Source organism: Gavia stellata, chromosome 3 (genome assembly GCF_030936135.1).
Source record: "Gavia stellata isolate bGavSte3 chromosome 3, bGavSte3.hap2, whole genome shotgun sequence".
In the NCBI taxonomy this organism is placed as follows: Eukaryota; Metazoa; Chordata; class Aves; order Gaviiformes; family Gaviidae; genus Gavia; species Gavia stellata.
Genome location: NC_082596.1, coordinates 102,490,787 through 102,518,396, shown reverse-complemented (window position 1 = coordinate 102,518,396; position 27,610 = coordinate 102,490,787). Strand labels below are relative to the sequence as shown.

The 27,610-nt window shown below is 39.8% G+C and overlaps 1 protein-coding gene across 1 annotated transcript; it reads left to right on the top strand.

The window, feature by feature from the left end:
• The first annotated feature begins 19,905 nt into the window (after positions 1–19,905).
• On the top strand, positions 19,906–25,949 carry LRRC14B (leucine rich repeat containing 14B). Its single transcript, XM_009813549.2, has 2 exons — positions 19,906–20,810; positions 22,336–25,949. The coding sequence occupies exons 1-2, from the start codon at positions 19,906–19,908 to the stop codon at positions 22,979–22,981; spliced, it is 1,551 nt and encodes a 516-aa protein (XP_009811851.2). The 3' UTR covers positions 22,982–25,949.
• Positions 25,950–27,610: the final 1,661 nt, after the last annotated feature.

Here is a 27,610-nt window from a genome sequence, read left to right as displayed (position 1 = left end):
CACCATTTAGCAAAATTCCTTTTTGCAGCCCTCAAAGATTCCAGTAGGGAACTTTTTCATAAACTCCTCAAGGAACCTCCCATGAAGATCAGTGATGAGTTTGATGTTGAAGGTGTGAAGCCGCTAAGCCAAGCTCTTAATCACTCCTCTTCTAGTGGACAAAACTAAGCTTCTATATAGTAGTCGGCCGTTAGGAGCACCATCTCTTTTAGACCACAGGAATGTAAAACAAAATATTCAAGTAACTGTGGAAATATCTGCATCTCCACTACAGTTGCTTGCTCCACATGGACTTGAATAGGTGGGTGGATGCAAAGAAGGAAACTGGAATTCAAAGCACCCAAACAACGTTTGCACCTCATGCTCAGCTTCGTTCTATTCTGAGCCAATCTGCTCAGCATCTACCTATAACAAGAAGCAACCACTAAAAAAGGTTACAAAGAAAATGCAAAGCTTTGAATTCAGTTAGGAGGGAGGCAGCCACAGTGAATTTCACCACCATGGATACACAGGAGTTTATATCAAAGGACTCAAAAGTAGCCAGTAATAACACCAATGAGAAAAAAATACACATAGTGTTTGCATATTAGAAGTCCTTTGGTAAGTAGAGACAGAAATTTATCCTCTCCCTCAAGGATCCATCATACAGAAGAAGAGGAAAAGCCTAGAGGTGGAAGGTGAAATATTATTACACAATGATCTCTTAAGTGAAGAGCAAAAAGAAAATGCTTTTTGCATTTTGCAAAGAATTTTTTTATTAAAATAAAGCTCAAAAGATGGCAGAAATGGCAGTGACCTTAGTTCAAAAGGAATATTTTTGTGACATTTTAGATTAGTTGAGGGAACAATGGAGATGGCAAGGATTTTCTATTTTTTTTAACTTGGGGAAAATTCTCATCGAAATTGAGTGAACTGAGTAGAAGAGTGATGATTTCAAGATTTAAACTGTAGGCTTTACAAACGTGCTTTATTTTTACTCCTTGGAAGTAGTCTCGTAATTTAAATTGAACCTTTTTTATGTCCAAACTTAAACAACCATAGCAATCTTTGCAGGCTAGTGATCATAACAGAGTATGAATAGAGATGTTCCGTTTTCTTCCAATATTCCTGTGTCTAATTTTTCTGGGGCTTAGCATTCTTTTGCAACAAGAGAAAGCTTAACTCTTGGGCTGGTATACAAAAGCTGGATGTTGAAACTGCTTGAAAACTTAAATAACATGTGTAGCTTTGATATATTTCTTCAGCTGAATCAAGTGTCTGAAGTAAGCAAAAGGTCTGCTAAAAATAACAAAACCGAAGTTACAAAATAACTTAAATCTAATCATGCATAAAGTAGCAAAAATAAAGATTGGCTCTATTTACTTTTGTGGGTGGGATTTTGAGTGTGTTCTGCAATTAAATGTTCATTTAAAACAATCTATTGATGCCATTTAATAAAGACCCTTAGGTTAAAGCAAAATATTTAGGAAATCTGAGTGATACAATGTACAAGGAGGGGCATAAATAGAATTGGCAGTTTCTGAAGTACTCTCCTAACTCCTGAGTCCCTCCTGTCTGCTAACAGACTTGAACATTATTATAAGGTATTTTTTATTTTTTTGAGTAAAGACCATCCATTTCTGGGATGGTGTAGCTTGGTAGGTTGACCAATTTACCAGTGACTTTTCTGAACATGGAAGATCAAATCAATATTAATAAATGAAATTATGTGTATATCTATACAGTCTGGCACCAAAACTGAAAGGTCTTAAAAAATATAGTTTTTCTGTCTTCCTTCAAAACATTTTTCAATTAATCCCTATTAACTACTGATTCAGGACCAGAATCATGTTCCTTGATTCACATAGGCTATTCCAAAGGGGAATAATCTCCTTGAAGTTAAGTTCATTATCACTTTGGTGTTCTTTATTGAGCAAGTTTAATCGTTATGTCTGTAACAGTATCTCACCTGTGGTTTATTTTATTTATAGTGGCTGTCTGCTATAATTTTCCAGGACGGTAGTTCAGCAAACTATCAACAAGTCAACCCATTTTTAAATTTAATCAAATCCTGAGGTCACTCTAATGATCTTAGAGTTTAGCATATGCTTAGCAGTTTTGCTGAATGGTATTACAATGTTTTCTAAGTTGTGGCCTCTGTGCTTCTGGAAGACATGAATTAACTTTAGTTAGTATGGGAATGGATGTCTTAAGTGATGCTTTTTCTACATAAGTAAGTGTTTTAGAAGAAGTTTATCTGTTTTTTTTTTCATTTTAATAGATCAATACGTGCTACTTTTAATAAAGATGAAACAGTATTTTCACTTAAAAACAATGAATGTTCTTTTTTTTGTAATTACTTGCATCCTTTTTGTAGTGAAAAGTGTTATTTTACTTTATTCTCATGTAAAGTAATTTTGAAGATGGATCCAGTTTACATGTTAAACTTTACAAAATCTATGAATTTTTATCAGATTATTAGCATTATTTGTCCAATTCAGTCATTCCTGCAATAATAAAAACAACATGCTTAGCGCTTTGCAGATATAGCTGCTTTAAAATCTCATCTACACAGATCAAATTCTAAGACCACAAATGCTATGGGCTTTTCACATTGTTCATGATGACAGCTTGGCAAGGCCACAATTTCCTGTAGAAACTAGCAGCGCTCTCAGCTGCACCATAACCACTCTTAGGAAGCAGATTAACAAAGCTACTAGTTTACTTGCATACATAAGCTTTGCTACATGTGAAATGTATTAGAAATGAAAAGTTTCAGGTCTTTTCCCTTACTTTCAAATGGTTCTGTGGGCTTTGGGGGATTTTTTTGGTTTTGTGATTTGGGTTTTTTAGATAAAGCAGAACAAGGTACTTTTTTTTATTTTTTAGATAAGATTTCATACATAAATGCATTCAACAGTTCCTGGATTTAAATGTATCTACATGTAGAAAAGTCATAATTGTCTGCAGGGAAAGTATTTTTTGTTTAATGTTGGTTTAAATTTTTATCAAAGCATGACTAACAGTGATTTTTATATTAAGACTGATTTTTAGTCCTAGGCTACTGAGTTACAATACAGTCTTCACTGTTCTTGGAATTTAGTAGAAGCAAAACTTAAAGTTGCCTTAGATCTATCAAAATCAGTAACTTTGTCTGTAGCTTTTTAAAAATTAGATTACAGGATTTTCTTTGAAGAAAAGCTTAATTTCCTTTTGTTTCTCTAGATTGCCTTGTGTCTCAGGGAATGGAGGGAGAGGGGAGCCAGCTGCAGCCTTATTTTGTCATGGCTCTAACTGAATTAGAACCAAAGAGATGTCTTTCAAAGATGTTAACTTTACATATTGACACGTTCATGTTGTGTGTCAGTAGGGAATCAAGCCCTTAGGTTCTGGTTTCATCTGTGTTTTACTTACTGCATCTCTTTAAACTTTTGTTTAGAAGTAGACAAATGGGCATTTTTTTTCCAAACTCAACTGATCAAGAAAAACAAAACTTCCTGAGACTCTTTAAAAGGAATGTTTGTTTGGTTTGGGTTTGTTTTTTCAGTTTTTTTAAATCCGACTGTGAACACCTTGATCTTTCGGGATTGCAATCCCAGTTTTTCTTCCATATCTAGAAAAATACTTTGCAAAATCCTCAGATTATCATAAAGTCAGGAGAGCACAGGGTTTCTGTGCATTCTTCTTTTCAAGGAGATGGCCAGTGATGTGGGAATGTTCTCAATGGCCATTGCATAGGAACTGCATGCGCAGTAGATCTGTCATGTCTCAGAGGTAATTTGGACTTCTGATGATTTCGGGGTTGAATTGGCTTGAAATTATAAGGGAGACATTTCTGTTAAAACAACGGGAGGAAAAAAACCTCTCCAACCCTCCCACCACAAATAAATGTTGGTGCTGCTCCATTTGTCAGCACTTAGCATGAGCCGTTACTGCTCATATATGTTGTGCAATGTGTTTTCCACTTTTATGTTGTTTACGCTCAAATGATGAGCCACTGATGCTGCTCAGCTAAAGGAGTGTTCACACAGGCAGGAACCATGTATCATAGGGTAGAGTTTTTCCCAGGGCAAAAAGCAAAGTAGAAATGGAAGTGAGATAGTACAAGGAACTTGTGTTTCTAGCTGAAACCCCATTTTGATCCTCCGAAATGTTCTGGTTGTTGGGCACGGAATTTTGGTTTTGGTATTTGCCTGAGGTAGTGACCATAAAAATAAAAGTCAGATTCAAAATTAGAAATTCTGACTAAATTATTAATTTATAGAGTATTTCTTCCATTGAACAAGATATACCAGTTAGATAGATAGTTGATCTCTCAAAGACTTAAAGAATGAAATACATTAACTGTATAACTATGTATGTCTTTGCTTGCTGATATTTGTCTCAACTACATCTTAAAACAACAGTAAATACCCTGCATTTGTAATTGGAGGTTTACCAAGCAGCAATTTTTGTTATAAAGAGTATTCTTTTTTAATTCTATTTGTTATTGTTAAGATTAAATTATGTTCCTGTATTATTGATCCAAAAAGTGGGGTTTTTTTAAGCTGTTATATGTTTAAATAATTGAAGACTTGTTAATATGAGGAAAGAAGAAACCATACAAAAATACTGAAATAAATTTTCTCTGCTTTGTATAACGAGAACTTAGAATAGTTTCGATTCCCAGAAGATGAAATCCTCCGTGTTAAAGAAAGTTTATTTTAGTTTCTTTATATTTCTCAACTTCATTTCCCAAGGAAAATTGTGCATTCTCCATGAAATGTGGTTTGTTTCAGTCTTGTTAAGTATCTGGTACACTAAAAATCACACCATCCTTTCCACTCCCAGCCTTCATTTTGCTTGGTTCTTAGCTTTTTTCTGCACACTCTTTAGCCAAGGGTTGTTCTTCTGAAAGTGTTGTGTCTTTGTTTGAGAAAGGTCACATACATAAATCTTAATAATGTCTTTCTCAGTGTCAGATGATAAGTTGGTTAGGGAAAATAATGAAAATTTGTCTGCATGATCGTTTATCATCCCAGAAATTTAGTTCTGTTTCCAATTTTACATGCAAGAATGAAAGAAATTCACTTTTGTATATGCAGTAATGGGGTCTCTGACATGGAATGGTATCCTTAGCCACATTCAAGCGATTTGCTTTCTTCATTTTTTTTGATAATTAGTTTTCATAGGACCAGCTTCAGTCCTCTGTTTTGTCCATGAAAAACACCTGCATTTAGGAAAGTCATAAAGTTGTAACTGACAAGACGAAAGAACTCTTGGGTGACTGAGCAGGTGATTTTTCATAAAATATGTGTAGAGATGAATAAACGTGCAAGCGGAAAGAGTTCATCATTTACACCTTGTAATAACCTGTCAGTGCTTAAAAGAATTGTTTGTCTTTCAGCAATAAAGTACAGTGTATAATGGATGAGATGATCACAACAGAAAGGGTGTAGGTCAGATCCTTAGGATATCTCATCAACAACTATTTTCCAGAAATAGAAAAAAATTGTTTACATCAGGATTTGCTTGGGAAAAAGAACATTATCTTTGAGAAACTAAAGAAACATCTGCTTCTACGCCACAGCTCAGCTTCTTTATCAGCCAGTAATACGGATAGCATCTAGGTTAACGTGTGCAACTTTATCATAGTCATTTGCTAAGCATTTCCTAAACATTTGAGTGTATAACAAAGCGCATACAGAGACAGAAGGGAGTGCTTTAACACCTATGATTTATCCTGCTCTGGAGCTTGTAAGAGTCAGCTACGGATCAAAATCCTGGAGTGCCCAGTGCTGTACACCATAATTAAGAAAACAGTGTTTAGGGCGAAGCCATGCCTATCCTAAAATACTTTTGCTTGTAAGACATGTGTGCAGCAGAGGGCCTAGACATGCTGTTTAGCTCTGTAATTGCATGTGAGTTTCTGGTAGATCTGAAAGCAGTTCTAGCAAATTCACATTGCTCTGGTTTAATCAGCAGTGCAAATGCAGCTGTGCACCCAGAGCAACATGTTCTCAGAATGTTATGCCATGTTTCCCTGTAGTTTAGCTTACTTTCAGCTCTGGAGTAGACATACTCTCCCCTCCTCCTTCTTTAGACATGGTGAAATCTATGCAGTCTTCTCTTATCTGTCAGAACTTTGTAATTTTCTCCCAACAGGTTGATTTAAAAGAGCAAAGGCAACTGCAATGTCAGGATGAGTTTATTGTTTGCTGTGGAAGAAAGAAGTATTTAAGGCATGTCTTCCTCTTTGAAGATCTTATCTTGTTTAGCAAAACAATAAAGATTAATGGGGGGTATGACACCTGTATGTACAAACAGTCATTCAAGGTAAATTAAATCCTGTAGTCCTATTAGGAAAATTATATAATGGACAGTGCTGCTCTCTCAGTAGCCTGCCCTGAACAGGGATGTGCTCTCTTTAGCACTAGTGGGTGAGTGGACCAGCATCCAGCTCTAAATTTCATTACAAATAATTTTTTACTATTATTGTTCTAGGGAAAAGATATTAAGCTGGTTTTTTTTCAAAGTTTGGAGAAACTCTGAATAAGCAAAATTTGGATATTCTGTTTTTCTATGTAGTAAATGCCTAAGAGTCTTACCATTTGGACAACAAGGGGTGAATATATGAAGTTCTAATTTGCAGTCACTTGGATTGAGAATACAGACATGTCCGCTCTTGTTTGTGGATTGTGGTTTGCCAAAATACTGACACATACGCTTAATTTAAGTGCATGTTTAAACTGCTGTAGCCATAGAATTGGAGCCATAACCTTAGGCTGGATATTAGGAAAAATTTCTTTACTGAGAGAGTGGTGAAACACTGGAACAGGCTGCCCAGGGAGGTGGTGGAGTCACCATCCCTGGAGGTGTTCAAGGAACGTGTGGACATGGCATTGTGGGACATGGTTTAGTGGGCATGGTGGTGTTGGGTTGGTGGTTAGACCTGGTGGTCTTACAGGTCTTTTCCAACCTTAGTGATTCTGTGATTCTGTGATTCACCTTGCGCATGTGATGCCAGCTTGTGCGTCTTCAACTGGTAGAAGCTGAAAAGTGACTCAGCTACTTCATCCTGTGTTATAGACTCAGTTTAACTGAATTCAGTTCAATCCTCTGATCATTAGAGGATACATGCTATTTCTAGCAGCAACACTGCTGTGTCCCTGCACTCTTTAGAAGGAAATCGTACAAGACACAAACTGCTGACTCTTGTGAAAACAAGTCTCCAGCTGCAAGCACTTGCAGGTTCATAACCAAGAAATCAAGATGCGGAGCTCTCTCAATTAAGATGTATAACATGAAGAAATTAGTTTGCTCTGTTTGTAGTAAACATCAAATTGTTTTGTACGTTTCAGACAGCCAAGAGTGGAATGACAGAGAATGTTGGATATAGTCGTCTGAGGTTTGAAATTTAGTTTCAAAGGATAAGGTCATCCCAGAACACCCACAACCTTCAAGCAAACTCAGCAGAAATGAAAATTACATGGACTGATATCATAGGAAAGATTCTTTTGGAGACAGGCTCTGAGGAATTGAGGTATGCAGTCTGTTCAGTTGGTAATTTCTTGTTCTAGGTAGGCAGATTGACCCCTACCAGAGTGAAGTAAATCTTTTGCATCTTAAGCCAACAGAAATCTTCAGGTTAAGCAAGACACAGCGGAAAAACAGCAAGTGTGTAAAGTAGTAGCTTATTATTTCCACACCTAGGAGTGATGCTTGTTAAAGAATTTGGTTGCATGTGCTTTATATGCAAACTACAGGACCATAAATTGATCTGTTATCTCTTATTTGCTTTTATGTTGTCTGATGAAGATTTATTTTGGAGAGAAAATGTATGGGCTGGCAAAAGTCAGGGAAGCACGTGAACTTTGGACGTATGTGAGGGCTTGTTCTTTCCTGGTATTGATGATCTCAGATATGAAAGGGAGAGACTTCTCCCGGTTAGCTGAAAGACAGAGATTTTAAATATCAGTTTTGAGAGTGAGATTAGACAAGATAACCACGCTGGTTTAGCAGTTCCTTCCCTGGAAAGGAAAAGGGAGCCTCAGTGGTCCGCTATAGCTTCTCCTTCACTCTCCTGCCACCCTCCATGCTTTAATATTGATGCTTATCTGACCCCCCAGTAAACCAGTACTTCTTTGACCACTTGTGTAATACCCAGGAGGTATCACTTCCTCGAGGTAGTAGTTTTAGTACAAATACAAAGTGTAAGTCCTTACAGTGTAAGTCTAACTCTTGGGTATTACTTTTGATCAGATGAAGGTGATGATTTCGGCATTGGAATTCAGATCAGCTGACCAGAGGCAAGTAACGTCTTGAACACTGACAAAGCTATAATGGGAAAAATCATCACATTGTTTCCCTTCGAAAGAAAGCTTGACCTTGCTAGGAGGTGACAAAGCAAGTTTGTACTATAACTGAAGTAACTGGGAGAGACTCAGTTGTGCTGGTGACAGTATTAGCCAGAGGAGGGCAAAGAGGGGAGACACATCCTTGAAATCTCTTTTATATTTCTAAAGAAAATAACAGCAAAAGTACTAAGGTTCAGGAAGACTTGCTTCTGTTATTTTGTACTTAATAAATGTCTGGTAGGGAGTCAGTCAGTAATTGCCTATAGGAATGTCTGATAGTTTAAGATGTTTTATTTCTGCAGTAAATCTTCAAAGAGCTCCCTAAAATATATTTGTGTACAACATCCATTTTAGAACTTCGAATGCAAGGGACGGTATCAATGGGAATAGGCAATAAACCTTTCATGGGTATCAAACCAAGTGAAGCAGCCATAGGCAATCAAGCTATTGACTACATCATGAAGGGAAAAGGTATGATATATTACCTGTGCCATACAGACTCTCTTCTTCCCTGCATCTGGGTCTGGTCAGAAGACAGTTTTCAACAATTGCTTCACACCCTTTCTTTCTTTTTCAAGAAAGTTGAGAATAGAATATATCTCTGCATTTCTTCATCCCTTGTCAAAAGAGCTTCAAGATAGTCCTAGAACTGCATAGATTTTATCACAGTTTACTAAGCTTGGTTTGTCTAGTAGATAATACTTGGTCAAATGTAAATTCTCAGTGTTGTTCCTGATCTTGTTTTCAAGATAATGTTCCCCCCTTTTTTTCCATCATGACCCAAATGTCTTTTTCTTACAGAGCCAAGATCTCGAGCATCAATAGCAATGTCTGTCTTTGACCATTCCACACCACTAAGGAGACTACATTCCACTATCACTAGTAGTAGCACATCTTCCTCAAGCAACCAGACATCATCATCCTTGAGCCTGCATGTCTGCTCCAGCCCATCATGTTCAGGGTTCTTAGGACTACCCTTCTACCACTGGTCATAAGATATTAGCACCTTCATTGAGGAAGATGAACTGGAGCAAGAAACAGGAAGTCAGTCTTCAATAAGTAAGTAGATTGGCTGAAGAGGGTATTTTTCACATGGTCAGTGGTTCGGATTCTTAAGGGACACATTTACAGATGTTCGGTAGCACAGCTAAATATCAATGAATTGTAATTTCTGACTTAAAGTTGTATCATTGCTCAAATGAACTATATATCATGTATTAGTAGCAACTCCCAATGCACTCTAAATGCATCACTCTTGCTCAGATAGGGGCAGATCCTTGTGTCACTATTGAGGCACTATGTTTCTGCTGCTTCCAAGCAGCACATTCTTTCTATTCTTGGCTTTAGCAGTATGTAGAATCATAGAATCATTTAGGTTGGAATAGACCTTTAAGATCATAGAGTCCAACTGTAAACCTAACACTGCCAAGTCCACCACTAAACCACGTCCCTACGTGCCACATCTACATGTCTTTTGAATACCTCCAGGGGTGGTGACTCAACCACTTCCTTGGGCAGCCTGTTCCAATGCTTGATAACCCTTTAAGTGAAGAAATTTTTCCTAATATCCAATCCAAACCTCCCCTGGTGCAACTTGAGGCTGTTTCTTCTTGTCCTATCACTTGTTACTTGGGAAAAGAGACCAACACCCACCCCCCTACAACCTCCTTTCAGGTAGCTGTAGAGGGCAATAAGGTCTCCCCTGTGCCTCCTTGTCTCCAGACTAAACAACCCCAGATGCCTCAGCCGCTCCTCACAGGACTTGTTCTCTAGACCCTTCACCAACTTCATTGCTCTTCTTTGGATACATGCACTGTAACGACAATATTTTGTCAATGTACTGTGGTGTCAGATAGGTAAATACTGTGAGTCCAGAGGCATTGTCTTTTATGTTACTAACGTTCAGTTACATCGTCTTTGGAGGTTTATGTTCAGTTTGGGACAAAAATGGTCTTAAGATTTTGGAAAGCAGGTGTTTACTTTCTTCTGTTGTGTTGTTGGAGTTCATGCTGGTTTACAGTGCTTTTCACTTTTTGTGTGCTCTTATTCCTGTTCATAGTCACAAAGAGTTTGGAGTCATCTCAGTGCACTTCAGGTGAAAGTGTGAGTGGTTTTAGTATTGCTGCCTGTTCCGAGTTGTCGCAGCTTACTACAGAGACATTTTTGAATGAAGGCATTTCAAGTGCTAGTTCCAAATATTCCTCGCAGCACACATGTCCTCTTCTCCCTGAGAGGAACCACATATCAAAGTACAATAGGCAGTATGTTACACCTGTAAGTACTGTTACTGGCAAAAAGCCAGTCAATTTTTATTTTGCATATATTTGTCATCTTAGAAAAATGGCAATATTGAACTGCTGAGGTCTCTTGAAGAGCCAGGTCCTGTGGATGTCAAACTACTATCCATGGGATGAGTAACTAAATTAAACTATCAGTTGCCTACCTGAAGTATTTTGATTTCTTTTGTGTTGCAAAACTGCCGTGTTTTGCTTTGTGTTGCATTTTACTTTGTGTTGCAAGGGTGACATAACTGGGTGTAAGTACAGTAGGCTTTGGCTTTTAGCATCTTACCCCATACAGTGTTATTTTACACTTCTGTGGTTGATGCATTTAAAAACCCATCTTTTAGAATTAGTTTTGGAGAAACTAGAAATATTAGTCCAACAAACACAGTTGTCAAATGATTTATTTTTGTAACTAACTGAATTTACTTGAAGCAATTCACTGATTTAAATTTCTGCCTTCATTTATGTCTTTGCTGAATGACTTGCTTGAGTAACAAAACAGATTCTATCCCACATTAACTCATGGTGTAATTCATTACATGAGTGCCAACATTTATCTTTAAGTTATACTATTGGCTCTGTTCTACCATGCTGTGCTGCTTTTTTCTGGGAATGGTGATATACATCTTTCACTAAGACTTCTCATGACAGAAGTCCAAGCCCAGTGTGAGGATGGTAGAGTCTGGCCTCATGAGTTTGGTTTAAACAGTTGAGATGATAGAATTACAATCAGTATTGACATGATTCATTCCTGTAATTCAGCACAGCTTTTGAGATAGCGTATCTCCTGGCTGAAACGAAATTGTTAGCCCTGCGCTCTGTTCTTTCAGACAGAGGTTCCAGATCTGAAGGCTTCGTGAAAGAGTGTCCAGATGCAAAAGACATGAATACACGGGAGAGTATGAACACCCAGAACATCAGCTAAAAGCCCTGAATATCAAATGGACAGTCTCTTCTGGACACCTGTTACAGGCTGTCATCAGAAAGACATCACTGCAGTGTTTGTTTGCTGTTACACCAGCTCCTCCTAGAAACTGGAACTTGAGACAGGGCATTTCTGTCTGTAGAGCTACTTGTGACATTCAAATAACATTTGTATGCAAATAAAGACTATCTCTCTTGAACACTAATACATTTACAGTTATAACAGAGAGCAAAATGGAACCCTGTCCAATGGGATATGCACCCAAAAGAGGCAGAGGCTGAATATCATTTAGTTACAAAGAGAGTCTTAGTTAATCAGGCACAACAAACACTGCAAGTTCAATGTTAGAGAGGAGTACCGGTATTTTTAACAATATATTGTAATGCTGATGCAAACTGGAGGTCAAAGGTTGCATGCTGCTAAATGAGTGCTAGTCAGTCAGAGAAATTAATTCCCTTATACGTGAATTCTAAAGTAAGATGCAGGCCTATTTAACCTATATTAAAAATCCCTGTTTTCTCAAAGGAGCAGTGGCAGCAAGATCCCCATAGTGTTTGATCCCCCGATGTTTGCATAATTCTGTGAGGATAAATAAAGTGTATGATATAAGGATATTACATGACTTCTGGATCCTGCAAGCGCATGAATTTACCAACAAAATTGACATCTGACATCTAACTACAGTTGGATACAGCTGTGCATTACCAGCACTTCTGCGTACGTGTCCAGCTAAATAGAGAGAAATATAATACTGTTAAAATCACTTTTGGAATTTCAGAATAGCTGAGTGCACTGCATTCACTGCATAGATGCATATATTTGCATGTATACAAATGTGACGGAAGTCTGCAAATTCATTCAAGGAAGTAGGCAAAGTAGAAGGAAATATTACTGTTACTAAAAGTAATGGTATTTTATAAGGAGATAGAAGGAGATAGGAAGGCACAGTGTTAAACCAGATTCTCTTTATTAGTCAAATATGCAGGTAGAATAGCACTACTATTCCCAGCTGGTATTTGTTTTTCATTAGGAATATATGTGGAGCTGTTTCATACAGAAAAGGGACTAGAGCTCTTCATTTTGGATTAGACCAAGGCTAACATGCTAGCCAACATGGATCCAAGGCCAACAATCTTCAGTATTCCTCTACACAGCCCATACCCAGAGATTGCTTTGCTTTATCCTTCTTCATCCCAGTCATCAGCAATGACCCATATTAACTTTACTAGCCAGCCGGCTGGGAAACCAAGAGCACTGCCTCCAAGACATTCCAGCATACATTGTCTGTTTTAGTTCACAGCAGTCTTGCAGGTTTGGAATGGTGTTAGTGCTGAGGTTGGCTTCAACTTTTATACATACTGAGGTTAATGTGTTTCCTTAAAGTGCTCCTGCTTTACGGCTGATGTGTTGCTATAGCTCTGCTTGTCCTACTTTGTCAAAGAAGCACCTTTGTGGAAATTGGGAAATTTCCTCATCAAGAAAATTGCTGTTCTGAAGCACTAATGACAGTCCTTGTGTGACACACAAGAACATCAATACTGTGGTTAAGAGGAAGAGAGTGCTTAGAAATGCTTTTTCTAACTACTCCATGAGCAAAGAGAATGTTATATTGATTAATTCCTGTGCCAAAAAAACATTCTTGTGAGCTTTTTTTATGGATTAGTGTGGTCAGGCCATTCCCACTAAGCAGTAAGGTTGGTTTTAAATAAAATTCCCTTTTACATCAGAACAAAACCTCTCATGTATTAGATATCTCAACAGTTGTTTGACTGACAGGCATAAATGAGTAACTAACAGGTTTTTTTTCTCTTCAGTACTAGAATGATCAAGGGAAAATAATAAAAATGAAAACTCTACTTGTTGCCATGTTAGTTTTAGAATAGCCAATTAAATTGGGGCATGGGTGAATTTCTTAAAGCTGGATTGCGTGCTTTAACAATATTAGAAATCTTTTTGACCTTGCATCACCTCCGTAACATGTTTTGTAAGGGTAGTCTGGTGGAAAGCTGATGTGTACCTCCTTCTGGTAAGTTGTTTTCTTATTTCACTTGAATGTTCAGTATTTCTCAAACCACTGTCACTTTCATGCAGCAGCTCACTTTGGGAGCTGCTTATCAGAATATGAAATGATGTAGTATGACAGATTAAATCTATTCTCTGACATAAAGCAGAGCAATGTATTTTTACCTGTGTTTTGTGATTCGTGTGTATTAGATATGTACAGACAGATGTTTCAAGTACTTAATTTTAAACAATGATGTTTGTACCAATGTGATAATCAAACAGAAAATGTGCAAATGCACTTCTGACTTAATACCCTTTTGGACTGGATCAGATTGTTCAAGCTATGGAAGGTTGCCAGAATCTCTGGGTGTGTGGAAGGCTGAATTGGCCGCATGGGTATTAGTCTGTCACTGTGGGGCAAATAAAACCTCTACCACTGATCTCTTAACTCTCCTGCTTCCCATGCTCATTAGCAACCTTTGTCACCTCTGAGTTACCTATAGGTAGCATCATAACGAGCTGTTCCATTGTGGTAGTTTTCAGGGAATGAGGCATGAGCTGTCTCCATCTTTCTGACCGTGGGAACCAACAAGTACAACTTCAGGCTGTATTTCATGTAGGGAGGGCTACAAACACAACCATGTTTTTGTGCAAAGATAGTAGCTTGCTGAGAGAGGGTCTACATGGAATTTTCTTGCATAGACAGAAAAATTTATTGATCACTTCAGGCTTAAACTGTTCGTAAAGCATTAAAAAACCTAAATTATACTGGAAAATATCCTCACCCAAAATATAAATTTTTGCCAAAAAAAATTATATATTTGGATGAAACAATTTTAAAATAGTGTTTCATAGAATCACAGAATAGTTTGGGTTGGAAGGGACCTTTGAAGGTCATCAGTCCAACCCCCCCCTGCAATGAGCAGGGACATCTTCAACTAGGTCACATTGCTCAGAGACCCGTCCAGCCTGACCTTGAATGTTTTGAGGGATGGGACATGTCCCACCTCTCTGGGCAATCTGTGCTGGGGTTTCACCACCCTCATCATGAAAGATTTCTTCCTTACGTCCAGTCTCAGTCTACCCTCTTTTAGTTTAAAACCATTACCCCTTGTCCTATCGCAACAGGCCCAGCTAAAAAGTCTGTCCCCGTCTTTCTTATAAGGCCCCTTTAGGTACTGAAAGGCCGCAATAGTGTCTCCCCGGAGCCTTCTCTTCTCCAGGCTGAACAATCTGAACCATCTCAGCCTTTCCTCATAGGAGAGGTGTTCCAGCCCTCTGATAATTTTCGTGTCCCTCTTCTGGACCCGCTCCAACAGGTCCATGTCTTTCCTGTGCTGAGGACCGCAGAGCTGGACACACCACTGCAGGTGGGGCCTCATCAGAGCAGGGTAGAGGGGCAGAATCACCTCCCTCCACGTGCTGGCCACGCTTCTTTTGATGCAGCCCAGGATACGGTTGGCTTTCTGGGCTGTGAGCACACGTTGCCGGCTCATGCCCAATTTTTTGTCCACCAGTACCCCCAAATCCTTCTCTGCAAGGCTGTTCCCTAGCCCTTCATCCCCCAGCCTGTACTGATACTGGGGGTTGCCCTGACCCAGGTGCCGGACTTTGCACTTGGCCTTGTTGAACCTCATGACGTTCACATGGGGCCACTTCTCAAGCTTGTCCAGATGCCCCTGAATGGCATCCTGTCCCTCAGGTGTGTCAACTGCACCACTCAGCTTGGTGTTATCTGCAAACTTGCTGAGGGTGCACTTGATCCCACTGTCTATGTCATTGATGAAGATATTAAACAATACTGGTCCCAGTACAGACCCCTGAGGGACACCACTCATCACTGATCTCCATCTGGACATTGAGCCGTTGACCACTACTCTCTGGATGTGACCATCCAGCCAATTCCTTAGCCACTGAACAGTCCATCCATCAAGTCCATATCACTCTGATTTAGAGAGAAGGATTTTGTGGGGGACCATGTCAAAGGCCTTACAGGAGTCCAGGTAGATGACATCTGTAAATCTTCTCTTGTCCACCGATGTAGTCAATCTATCGAAGAAGGCCACTAGGTTGGTCAGGCAAAACTTGCCCTTGGTGAAGCCATGCTGGCTGTCTCGAATCACCTCCCTGCCCTCCATGTGCCTTAGCATAGCTTCTAGGAGGATCTGTTCCATGATCTTGCCAGGCACAGAGGTGAGGCTGACATGTCGGTAGTTCCCAGGGTCCTCCTTTCTACCCTTTTTAAAAATGGGTGCGATATTTCCCTTTTTCCAGTCACCAGGGACTTCACCTGACTGCCATGACTTTTCAAATATCATGGAGAGTGGCTTGGCAACTATATCAGCCAATTCCCTCAGGCCTCTGGGATGCACCTTCTCAGGTCCCATAGACTTATGTATGTTCCGGTTCCACAGGTGGTCTTGAACCTGATCTTCTCTTACAGTGGGAGTGACTTTGCTCCCCCAGTCCCTGCCTCGAGGTCCATCCACTCGGGAGGCGTGGGAAGAGAGATTGCCATCAGGGGAGCACACTTTCTTTGACCTTCCTTTTCTGGCTGACATACCTATGGAAGCCCTTATTATTCTTTGCAACCCTTGCCAAGCTCATCTCCAGCTGCGCCTTGGCGTTCCTGACCCCATCCCTATAGAACCGGGCAGCATCCCTATACTCTTCCCAGGATACCTGTCCCTGCTTCCACTGCCTGTGCATTTCCTTCTTGCTCTTTAGTTTGACGAGTAGCTCTTGACTCAGCCACGCCAGTCTCTTGCTTTCCTTTCCTGATTTCTTACACCTGGGGATCGAGAGCTCTTGTGCCCTATGGAACACATCCACCAGTGCATGATCACTGCAGCCCAGGCTGCCTCTAATCTTGACGTCTCTGATTAGCTCACTTGCGTTGGTGACCAACAGGTCCAGTAACTCATCCTTTCTGGTAGGGCTGTCTATTACCTGGCTTAAGAAGTTCTCAGTGCACTCCAGGAGTCTCCTGGATTGACAGTTTCTGTGGGAATTTTAAAACATTGTCACACCATTTTGCTCAACATAACTATCGGAACTCTACCTTCCTGAGAAACAAAAAATCTTATATGAAAGATGCCTTCTTAACAAGTGAGCAATCTCTGTAATTTTTTAGATGCATTTTGATTGCCATTTCTGTAACACCTCAAATAGAATACAGATGAAGATTGTAAAAAAAAATTTCCAGATGTTTATAGTGACAGATTATTTTTGGACTGAGAAATTCCACAAAAATAATTAGATCTGTCATCCCTACATTCTCTACAAAGCAATCTTCTCAGCATCTTCTGAATTTAGAAGGAACTTTGTTCATTGTGTTGTCACATAGTTTTATATTCCTTTTGTGCCGGTTTTGGCTGGGGTAGAGTTAATTTTCTTCATAGTAGCTAGTATGGGGCTGTGTTTTGGATTTGTGCTGGAAACAGTGTTGATAAAGCAGGGATATTTTAGTGACTGCTGAGCAGGGCTTACACAGAGTCAAGGTCTTTTCTGCTCCTCACACCGCCCCACAAGCGAGTAGGCTGGGGGTGCACAAGAAGTTGGGAGGGGACACAGCTGGGACAGCTGACCCCAAATATCCAAAGGGATATTCCATACCATATGACATCATGCCCAGCATATAAAGCTGGAGGAAGAAGAAGGAAGGAGGGGGACATTCGGAGTGATGGCATTTGCCTTCCCAAGTAACCGCTATGCATGATGGAGCCCTGCTTTCTTGGGGATGACTGAACACCTGCCTGCCGATGGGAAGTGGTGAATGAATTCCTCGTTTTGCTTTGCTTGCCTGCGCGGCTTTTGCTTTACCTATAAAACTGTCTTTATCTCAACCCACGAGTTTTCTCACTTTTACTCTTCCAATTCTCTCCCCCATCCCACCTGGGGGGGGAGTGAGTGAGCGGCTGTGTGGTGCTTAGTTGCCGACTGGGGTTAAACCACGATATCCTTTCTTCGCTTAACTTTCATTGCTTAATAAATCAGTCCTCTCTGTTCTTTTCCCTTAGTTATGCCAGAGCTGCATCTTTGCAAACCTGAATTCTGTTTTTACATGACTATGCCAATAAATGTTGAATGTAAACAGTATAAACTGGCAAGATCTGTGCAAAAATAATGGATTACTTGTATTCTCCCCTGCCCCATCTCATTTTGATCTGACCCAGGCGTGCTTCCGTAGCTGCTGATAGATGTATCTATCCTGTAATGGATTATAAAAGTGAAATTCTTAATAGAACTTTCCTCCATGTTGGATCCACTTCAGTAAGAATTAGTTTCTTCATACATCAAGATGACAGTTCTGAGGTTCTCAGTGGTAGCCTTCTTCAAGGTAATTTGAAAAACAGCTATTTTATCATTAAATACAACGTACAACTGATCCCTTTATGACAAGAAAAATGTACAAATTCCTTGAAACTTCTGTCAGTACAGTTTTATTGCCTTTCAAAATTTAAACAGCTAGTTATTAAGGTATATACACAGCTTTTTATCTGCTTACCTAGTACATTTGGACCAATGGTCCAAAAGTTCTAAGATGAACTGCTCTAGTAATGTCCTAGATTTTTATTAGACTAGAGCAACATTTATAGAGGTAAAAAATCTGAAATAAGTCTTTGTAGCCACTTCTACATATGAAAAAGTTATTGCTTATTTGCTGGGGAACACTTTGACTCTTTCCTTTAAATCTTTTTTATAATTGTTTTAAAAGAAACAGTAAATTTAATAATTTTTTCCATGTTACATTTGGTATTATCATGTGCAACTTTTTCAACTCAGCATGGTATTGTGAGATCCTGAAGCATTTCTCAGCAGGAGTTTATTGTTCCATATTGACCATTTCCAACAATACGGTGGGGCACATGGAACTCAAGTCAATAAATCTGCCAGGACCTTTTCTGGATTTGAACAAGGGCATCTCAAGACACAGTCAGTTTTGCCAGCCAGGCAGATTATCTCAGAAACCTTTGTACAAATGACACTGGAGAAATGGGAGGTGCAGAACAGAAGAGGTAGAGGTAATCTGCAGAGGATGGAAGGTGAACAAGAGAATGGCCTGGAGGAACAGAAGGAATGGAGGATATGAGTTGGGGGTGTAGGCACTTAGAAACTGTTTAATGTTATTGATTTGAGGGTTTTCTAAATGACAGAGGGAAAAAGAAAGATGTTTACAGGATTGTCTTGCAGTCAATGTTCAGTCAATAGCTAGAAGAGGATAATACAATAGATATAATGAAATTCCGAATTTATAGCAAAAAGCCCCACAACTCAAATGCAAAGCACCCCCCTCCAAGAAAAAAAAACAACAAATATAAATGTTCCAAGTGACTTAGTGACTTCAAGCTATACTCATTCTCTGTCCTACTGGTTGCTCAGCAAAAGACATGAGAGGACACTGTAAGGGAGGTATCCAACGTTGCTTCCCCTGTCAGGCAAGTGCCAGGTTGAAAGAAAGAAACATCGTCTCTGTTTTTGTGACAGCTGGGCAAAAGAGGTTTTTCTCCTGGCCTGAAAAGATAATAATTTCGAATGTTTTCCCATTCTGTATCACAATGAATCAATGACTTCTCAAATAACAGGAATAAAAAGACCATCTGTTGCTCAAAGCAACAGCAATAGGATGCTTGCCTGGGAAGTTATGAGAAAGTTTTAACTCTGTGCTCTGTCTCATTCAGCTTGTCTTGTACTTAACCCTCAGTCTCCTATCACAGGCAAGTGTCCTGGTCACCAAGGCTCTGAGCTTTTCTAGAGGCTTTTGTCTTTTCCACTGGAGCCACTGTATTTAACTATTCCTTGCTGATAGGAAGGGCAAAATGGAGAGACATTGTGTAGCTCAATGACTGTGGCACCTCAGTCTTTCCTTATGGCTATAAGTTTTTAAAAGAAGCCCTATACTAACTGAGAAAACTTCCCCATTGAAATCAGCATATGAATCCCCAGCATATCATGTTTCATGGAAGAAAGTGGAATACAGATCATGTTATGTGTTTAAGTTGGAACCCTGAATGCCTTTTTGTATGGCATAGGAATGATACAGAAATATTCTCATGTATGTGTGCTGCCCTGATCTTACTGTACCTGCTAGGCAGTGGTCTGTACTTAGCTGAGTTAGCTTTATTATAAATATGAAGGTTTAAATGAATAAATGCTCTCTGACTAAAGATCTCAGAGTTAATTACTGCAGAATCACAGTATAGCTCCAAAATAGAAAGCAGAGGATCAGCATGTGACTGTTCATTCTGCCTTCCCAGCAAGGCTTCCGTTAGCAGCAAACAGCAGCTGCAGATAAAAATAGAAGGTGATAAGCAACTGGGATCTTTAGTTAAATGCAGAAGTCACTCTCTGTGACGGCAAGGAGTCCAGAGCAACAATGAAGTCTCTCCGATTCATTAGTGCTGAAGCATTCGTGTCAAACGCAGAGTTTGCCAGGAAGAGTCTCGGTGGTGTTGCCCATAATCTTTTTCCTCTTCTTTTTAAAGCCAGCTATTTATTGGAGCGAGGGGAAGTGATTCATGACTTGGTAGAGAACTGGCCACTTGTGGACTTTAACATGGGAAAACTTTTGGGAACTACTGTGGACTACCAGGAAGACCTGAGCGACAGAACATGCTCAGTGTGCTTGGAAAGCTGTCTGACAGGGCTGAGAGACTACGTGCTGAATCATCCTTCTCCCTACATGAAAAGGTTGAAAGTGGTCGACCTGACAGGTATAAAAGATGTTGAAGTTCAGTTTTGTGAGTGTAAGAAGACAATGGGCAGGTGGGCCAGGACACAGCTGCTGTCTAAGCTTTGTTTAGAACTGCTGGCTTGCCTGCAACAAACACAGTGCAATCCAGGTACCTTTGAAATCAGTATCGATGTGCTAATTGACTTGTTTGTTACAGAGCGGAACTATGAGCTGGTAGTGCAGGCCCTGCTGAAGAAATGCTATTGTCCACTGAAGATCTGCTGTGTGGCATTCAGATCTGACAACCTGGCTTTGCAGAAATTCTTCTATATCATAAAGCTCGCTGATCCCTCTTTGTTGCGCAAACTGGAAATAGTTCACAATGTTCGCTTGGAAATGGAACACTTGGAAATACTCTTCAACAGCATCCACTTCCCTCTACTGATGTCCTTGACCTTGCCAGCACGAACATTTAATGTGCGGAGGTTCACAGCTACAGATGAACGGATGCTTACTAACATTGGAGAAAAGATGGGTGAAATGACGCAGCTGACCGAGCTGAGTATGTCATTTTCTATACTCACAGGAAGAATACAGAAACTGCTCAGGTAATTTGGTCATCCTGCTTTCAGTCAAACTGTAAAGAACAGCCCTTTTTGCCATCGGCAAGCTGAGAGTCTCTGAGAATAAGGGAAGTGAGTATATCTCAGGGGGTGTGTGAGAAGGGGCAGCAGTAAGCTAGAAAACAGTATTTGTTGGGAAGAACTGGAAGCCAGTGTGTATCTAATACAGTTAGAAGAACTGACTTCCAGAGCCCATCTGATGAGTATGATGAGAATATACTTTTGGCTACCACATAAGAGAGGGGTCACCCAGACATTTTTGATTTGCCACATTCTTGAGATTGTATCTCAATCAGCTTGGGCTGACTTTCGGTGCAAGACCTGAGTCATATTCCAAGTACTTTTCAGGGTCTCTAGTGATTTTTTGTCCTCTAAAAAACAGGCAGCAAATATACTAAGATTCTACAGATACTGTATTTTTAGATGGGCAGAGGGATAGGAGACTTCGATTTGAGTTGCTTGTTGTGTCTGTCGATCTCAAGACAAGAGAGATCTGATGCTTTTCTGTACTGCAAATTAAGTTAATATATGAATATTCATGATGAATTCCTGGGAAAAACAGGCAATTCTCAAAAAGATAACAAGCTTCCAGGGAACAGTGTTCATATTTGAACAGAAAACAAGTTAACTGTGTGCTTTTCAGATCATCTAAAAAAAAGGCAGACAAAAGTTTCATCGAGACAAATCACCTTGGTCTAAAATTCCTCCTGTACAAAGAAGTAATTTCATTTAAAAGTTGTGAACGGCACACTACTTATATTGATAGAAATAAATTACAGGTTTCTAACCTTGATCCAGCTGAGGTCTGTGGCAGAAATCTCACTAAGATTTATCATGTATGAGAGGGATCTCTTGATTTTCATCTGTCAGAACTGTTTTATATTCAACTAGAATATTTGCACATAATCTCAGGTACACTTCTTCCAACGCTCTTCTTCATCAGAAGGTCTCTTTGCAACTCCAGAACAATACAATGTGTAAACCTCTTGGGCATTTAAAAACATAGTAGAAACAAAGCTAGAAACAAAAGCAGATGTCTTGTTAGAATACCAATTGGCTTTCATCTTGGAATGAATCCTTCCTTAGAAGGAAGGATTAAGGAATGATCCTTATTTAGATCATTTGACCTAAATCTCTGGAATTATAACAGCTGTCTATAAGAAGCAGCACCACTGCTTTTATGGTAGTAATTATTTTCTATTAATTCAACAATAGACACCTGACAACATATAACTAGTTACAAAATAGACACATAGAATGTTACTGAATTAATCCCCATTAAAACAACACAGCTGGAGTCATGTAAAGTAGGAGCTAATTCATGGAACTGATTTCAGGAGGAAAATACACTTGTCATTGTTGGCACATGCTTCTGTTTCTCAAAAGGTTAGAAAAAATAGTGAATGTGGCAGACAGCTGCATTCATAAGGTGGATAGTTGAATGAAATTTTGTAAATGTAGCTTTTCAATGTTTCATGCCATAAAACTTTTTTTCTCTTTAATTCTGCAGCCCACTAAAAACTCCACTGAAGATGCTGGATGTTTCTAACTGCTCATTGAACCATGCTGATATGGCCTATTTAGCCAACAGCTTCCATGCTAATCACTTAGAAGCTCTGGACCTGAGTGGGCACAATATACCTGACCTTTACCCATCAATATTCTTTAAGCTTCTCAGCCATTCCTCTTCAGTGCTCAGGAGTCTTACCTTGGAGGACTGTAACATCCAAGACACTCATATCAACATGTTGATTTTAGGTTTAAGCCCTTGTCAGAAACTACAGGAGTTTAAGTTTCTTGGAAACCCACTGTCATCCCACGCACTTAAACACCTTTTCACATTTCTCTGTGAATTGCCAATGCTGAAAAACGTGGAGTTCCCAGTTCCAAGGGACTGCTACCCTATTGGCATCACCTACCCGATCGATGATGCCAGTCTCTGCAGATTTGATCACCAAAAATATGAAAGTGTAGCAGAGGAGCTTAACCTCATTTTACTCCAAGGAAATAGGGAGGATGTGAAGGCTTCAACTCCACTCTTTGGCAGTTATGATGCAGCTGTTCAGGAGACAAACAATGAGCTGGGAGCTTACTTGATCAAGTCCTTCAAAGAAACTTTAGAAAAGTTCACTACTTCTCTTAACAAAATGAGTTAAAGGTGTAACAAAGTGGTGATGAGATGCTCTGTCAAATCAGAAGTGAATTTAGTCTTTTCTAGAACTGTGCCTTCATTGATCAGTCTTGAGTTTTCTTTAATTTCTCGGATGAATTTACTGCTGTTTGAATAGCCTTTCATCATCTGAGGTATTTTAACTATGCATACACCTTACATAAGCGCTACTTGCTCTCAGAAGAGGGAAGGACCCTTAATAGCTTAATATTTTACACAAAAGCACTTTGTCAGTAAAACAATAGGTGTCTAAGCCTGGCTGATTTCTTATACAGCTTCCTCTGGATTTGGCAGTGAGGCTTGTAGCCCTACAGAAAAGACAGGAAAGTCCTTTCCCAAGTCCAGCAGGACGTCCCAAAGATTGTGTGCCTATGGCTCCCTAAACCAATTTTTGGTTTTGCCCTTGGCCTTCCAAATTCACCAGTCTGTGTTTTATCCAGTACATTCTCAACAGTGGAGGACGTATAACAGCCTCCATGTCCCTGTGCCTCTCTTTCTTCTGCAGAGGCAAGCACGATAGAACTCCTTTTGCATGGGGAATTACAGAGTTTGTCCAATACGTTGTGCTGGTGAGGAGTAAAGTTCCATATTGAGGAGGCAGCAAACCAAATGGTTGGCTGACAGCAGAGGATTTTCCCCCACTTCCCCCAGCAATATAAAGCAGCCTGCGAGGACTCCACTGAAGCTCTTGCAAAATGTATTTTACAAAGGCGTACCAGGACAGTGTGGCACTGCCATGCTTGTGATCTCAGCAGGTAAGCGCCTCAAGCTGCTCCCTTTGTTGAATCAGCTTCTTGGCTGGTAGTATGTACCCTGCTGTTTTCAGCTGTTTTAAAGAAAGTCTAGGACAGTGGTAATAATGCAAAGAAGACTAGTGTTGAAAACACACATAGAAAAATGAATCCAATGCCAATTTCAAAAACGTGGAAAAGGGGCAAGGCGGGTGGCTGAGTAACCAGAAGTTCATCCCCATAAAATACTGCACTCCTCTGCCAGGACTGTGTATTGTTCTGCTACAGAATTGCAACCAGTGCCTGGAAGAATCACACTTATTTGGCAAGCTCCAGTGCAAGAAATGTATTTGAGTGACAGGGTAAACAGAATCCCAGGCTCCACACACACACTGTGTTACAATGTAGGTAAAGGGGACAACAGGTTGTCAGGATGCAGCAGTAGGGCCACAAAACAAATCTGGGGAGAGTACTATAATGGGGGACAAATCTCTGGTTAGTAGGCAAGTACTCAGCTTCACACCTGCAATACTATGGATAGACCGAAGAGAAAGATATTAGCAAGTCTTACCGATTGTCAACCAATTTGAGACCTCATGCTGACAGCCTTTATCAACTCTACCAGAGCCCAAAGTGCTCTGGTGTAGAACTAGAGACTTGGTTAGCTTCTAGGTGATCCAAAAAAAAGGTAAGATGCTCAGGTTAATGCCCAGCACTGTGCCATTAAATATACTTTAACAGTTCATGAAAACTTGATTAAACAGCACTGAAAGTGAATTTTGTAGCAGGAGTTGATATTATTATTCTACTATTAATGATCTTTATTAATATAACAAAGGCAGCTTACTTGAAATAATACTGGATCTCATCATCTGAGGGTAAGGAAGAAACTTTCTTCATTTAGGCAATGCTGTTTTGTGAAGCTTTCTGTTTATCCACAACAAGAATATGCAAGCAACTACTAAACTAGTTTACAGAAAAAATAATTAATGGACTGAGTACTAAGCAGAGCTTACAGGTTCCACAACATGCATTTAAATTATTTTTGATGTCGTCTTTGCTTACGTTCTTCCTTCTAACATGTTTTATTGATTAAACATACAATGGTAAATTTGAAAGTGAATGGACATGACCTGTTTATGTTTACAGAGCGCTAAAAAAAAAAAAAAGGAAGTAACTTGAGTTGCCGAGCCAAGCAGCTGTGATATAAAAAATGCCAAAATTGGGTTCCCTATGGTCTTGCTTGTATTTGGACAGAGTTCCGCATGCTCCCTTGTCCTCACCTCTACTCTTTACATTTCCCTCCCTCTGACCTTGCTGTTTTTTCCATCCTAGACTTGACCCATGACTTCTCAGCCAGACATAAGTGGTTTGAATTTTGCTAGATGAAGGACCTACTCCTTTGGGATGAGTAGTGGCACTTCCTGTTGCTGGGAGAGGACATTCTGCGTACAGTAGCTGCAAACCTATGTGTAGTGACTCCTCCACCTTGGCAGCAAGGCCAGCTAACAGGTTGTACCTGGAGGCGAAGGTTGCCGTTTTGGAAGCATGTTGTGCTATGACAGCCAGTCCCTGCCTGTTTCGGTACACACAAAATAGACAGCTTGTTCATAGATCAGCTCTTATTTCAGAATATTTAGATGCCTTATGAAGACTGCTGCCTATGCAGCTATCTCTCTGCTTTCTCCTTGCCTAAAGCCAGTCCTGGTCCACCCTTTTATTTTATTTCCTCCTTCTTCTGTTTTCCACAAACTCCTGCCTGTCTTCCATTTTCAGTCTTACATATATATGCTGTCTACTTATGACTGTCTGGGCAAGGAAGAGTATGTAGAGGCCATAGTTTTAGTTTTACTGCCCAGTGAGGATCAGCAGTGTGTCTATTTCAAATTCCCTTTGTGCCTGGAGTACGGCGTGCATTGCATTATAGAAGTGGTGCCCACGCATCACTTCATGCAGAGTATCTGTGAACGACTGACAAACACTTAGAGCCCACTGATGCACGTGCAGAAAGGATCTGGATCCTGTTCCTGGGAAGCCAACTGCTCTGCAGAAGCATGCAGACATTTTCCAAGTTTTGTGATCTTCTAAAATGCATTTTGATAGGATTGAAATAGAAGTTTTATTGTTTACAATTGCATGTTAAAATTTTATTGCATGAAATATAGTATTAACTAAAACGCATAACAGCTATATCAGTACTTTGAATAGCATTGAATCCAAAAGGCTGAACTGCAATAAAACACTGCTAGTATATGACAACAGTATTTTACTGACACAAAACTATACTTACTTCAGAACTTGTTAGGAGAAAAATGTCATATTTTGGGCGGGGAGGGATTTGTACCCTTTTGGAATGCAATCAGGTATTTTTTTCTCTTTTAAATCACACAATTTCCAACTTTAGAGCCAACTTGTTCCAAGTTTTGAAGAACTTCAGACCAGCTGCATGCAACTACCTTTGCTGTGGTGACAGGTGCTCTTTTGTGGAAATCCTGTCCTTAGCTCTCAGATATCCTACCTTTGTCTCTTGAGAGTTTCTTTCTTAATTATTGTTGTTATTGTTGGTTTTAAATATAGGCCAAGCTGTAGCATTTTGGTGTTGCCCTGGCTTACTGCAATAAGGATGTGTGCCATCTCTCAGAAGGATTCCTGCATCTCTGCTGCCCCAGCAGTGCTGATTATGGTTTGGTTCTGCTTTCTTCCTTTTTCCAGGTGTGTGGGACCTCGCATTCTGCTATTAGAGAAGGAGGACTAATGCTAAAACTACCTAAGCATATAAAGTTACCTTATACTTTGCAAGTGCAGCCAGATATTGATTTAATCCTGCCTTGTATTCCCTGTCTTTCTGATTTGTATCAAGCTGGAGCTATGCAGTTGATAGTGCCAGCTGTGGATATTTAAAATCATGGACCAGGACTCAAAATGCTGTAAGAGTTAAAATAAATTTAACTTCATGTTATCTTTTATTTCCATTCTGTTACTTACAGTTGTATGTTGTAAGAAATCCTCATTTTTGAGAATTATCATTAAACCCCAAGTTCAGTAAAGAAAGAGGATAAATTCCTTTTGGTACTTTTGCAAAAGCTAAAATTCTCACTTTTCAAAAGCTGAGCTATCTTAGGCAACAAAATAATACAATGCAGGACAAAAAATGGACCAGTTGACAATACTGCCTCACAAACATTCCAGTAGCATTTATGCTCAATGATGCCTTTTCTAAGATTTCTGAAGTGGCAGCTACCCATCAGTTTCAAGTGCTTGTAAACAAATACCAATAAACACTAAGAAGGGAGAGAAAAAATACACAAGTCTGCCCTCCATAGTGTGATAGAAACTGTGAAGGTCTTCTAAGGTGAGCATGGTCTTCTGTTAGAATAGAGAGGCTGTTGGAAGAGCGACAGGCTGCTGCCTCTCGGAGAAACAGTCTTCCTCAGTCTAACATGGTCTGCAAGGGTAGTCAGATTGAGGACACTTTCCAGCTTGGTGTCCTCTGAGGCTTGCTTCTGCCACGTGTTGTCTGTTCAGACCATTTATCTTGCTGACTCTGGGTCCTAGAAGACTCTGTGTCCTGAAGCAACTTCTCTGACCTTGGCATAGTTAATCTTACTGCTCCCTCTGGTTTTAGCATTTCCGCAAACCAGGCACCAAATTTGAGATGACAAAAAAGGTCTTAGCAGTCAGAGATTTGTACCTTTAAACAACATTTGCATTCTGTACCTGTCTACCATTATCCTTTCATCCTTCCCACCAGGGACTAACTAATTTGAATATCCTGTGCAGTTAAAATTGCATCCAACAAGCAAATAATTATTGCCACCAGGACTGCCAAGAGCAGACAACATCTCCTATACACAATTTCTGCCTTCAGCTCTAAACAACACAGT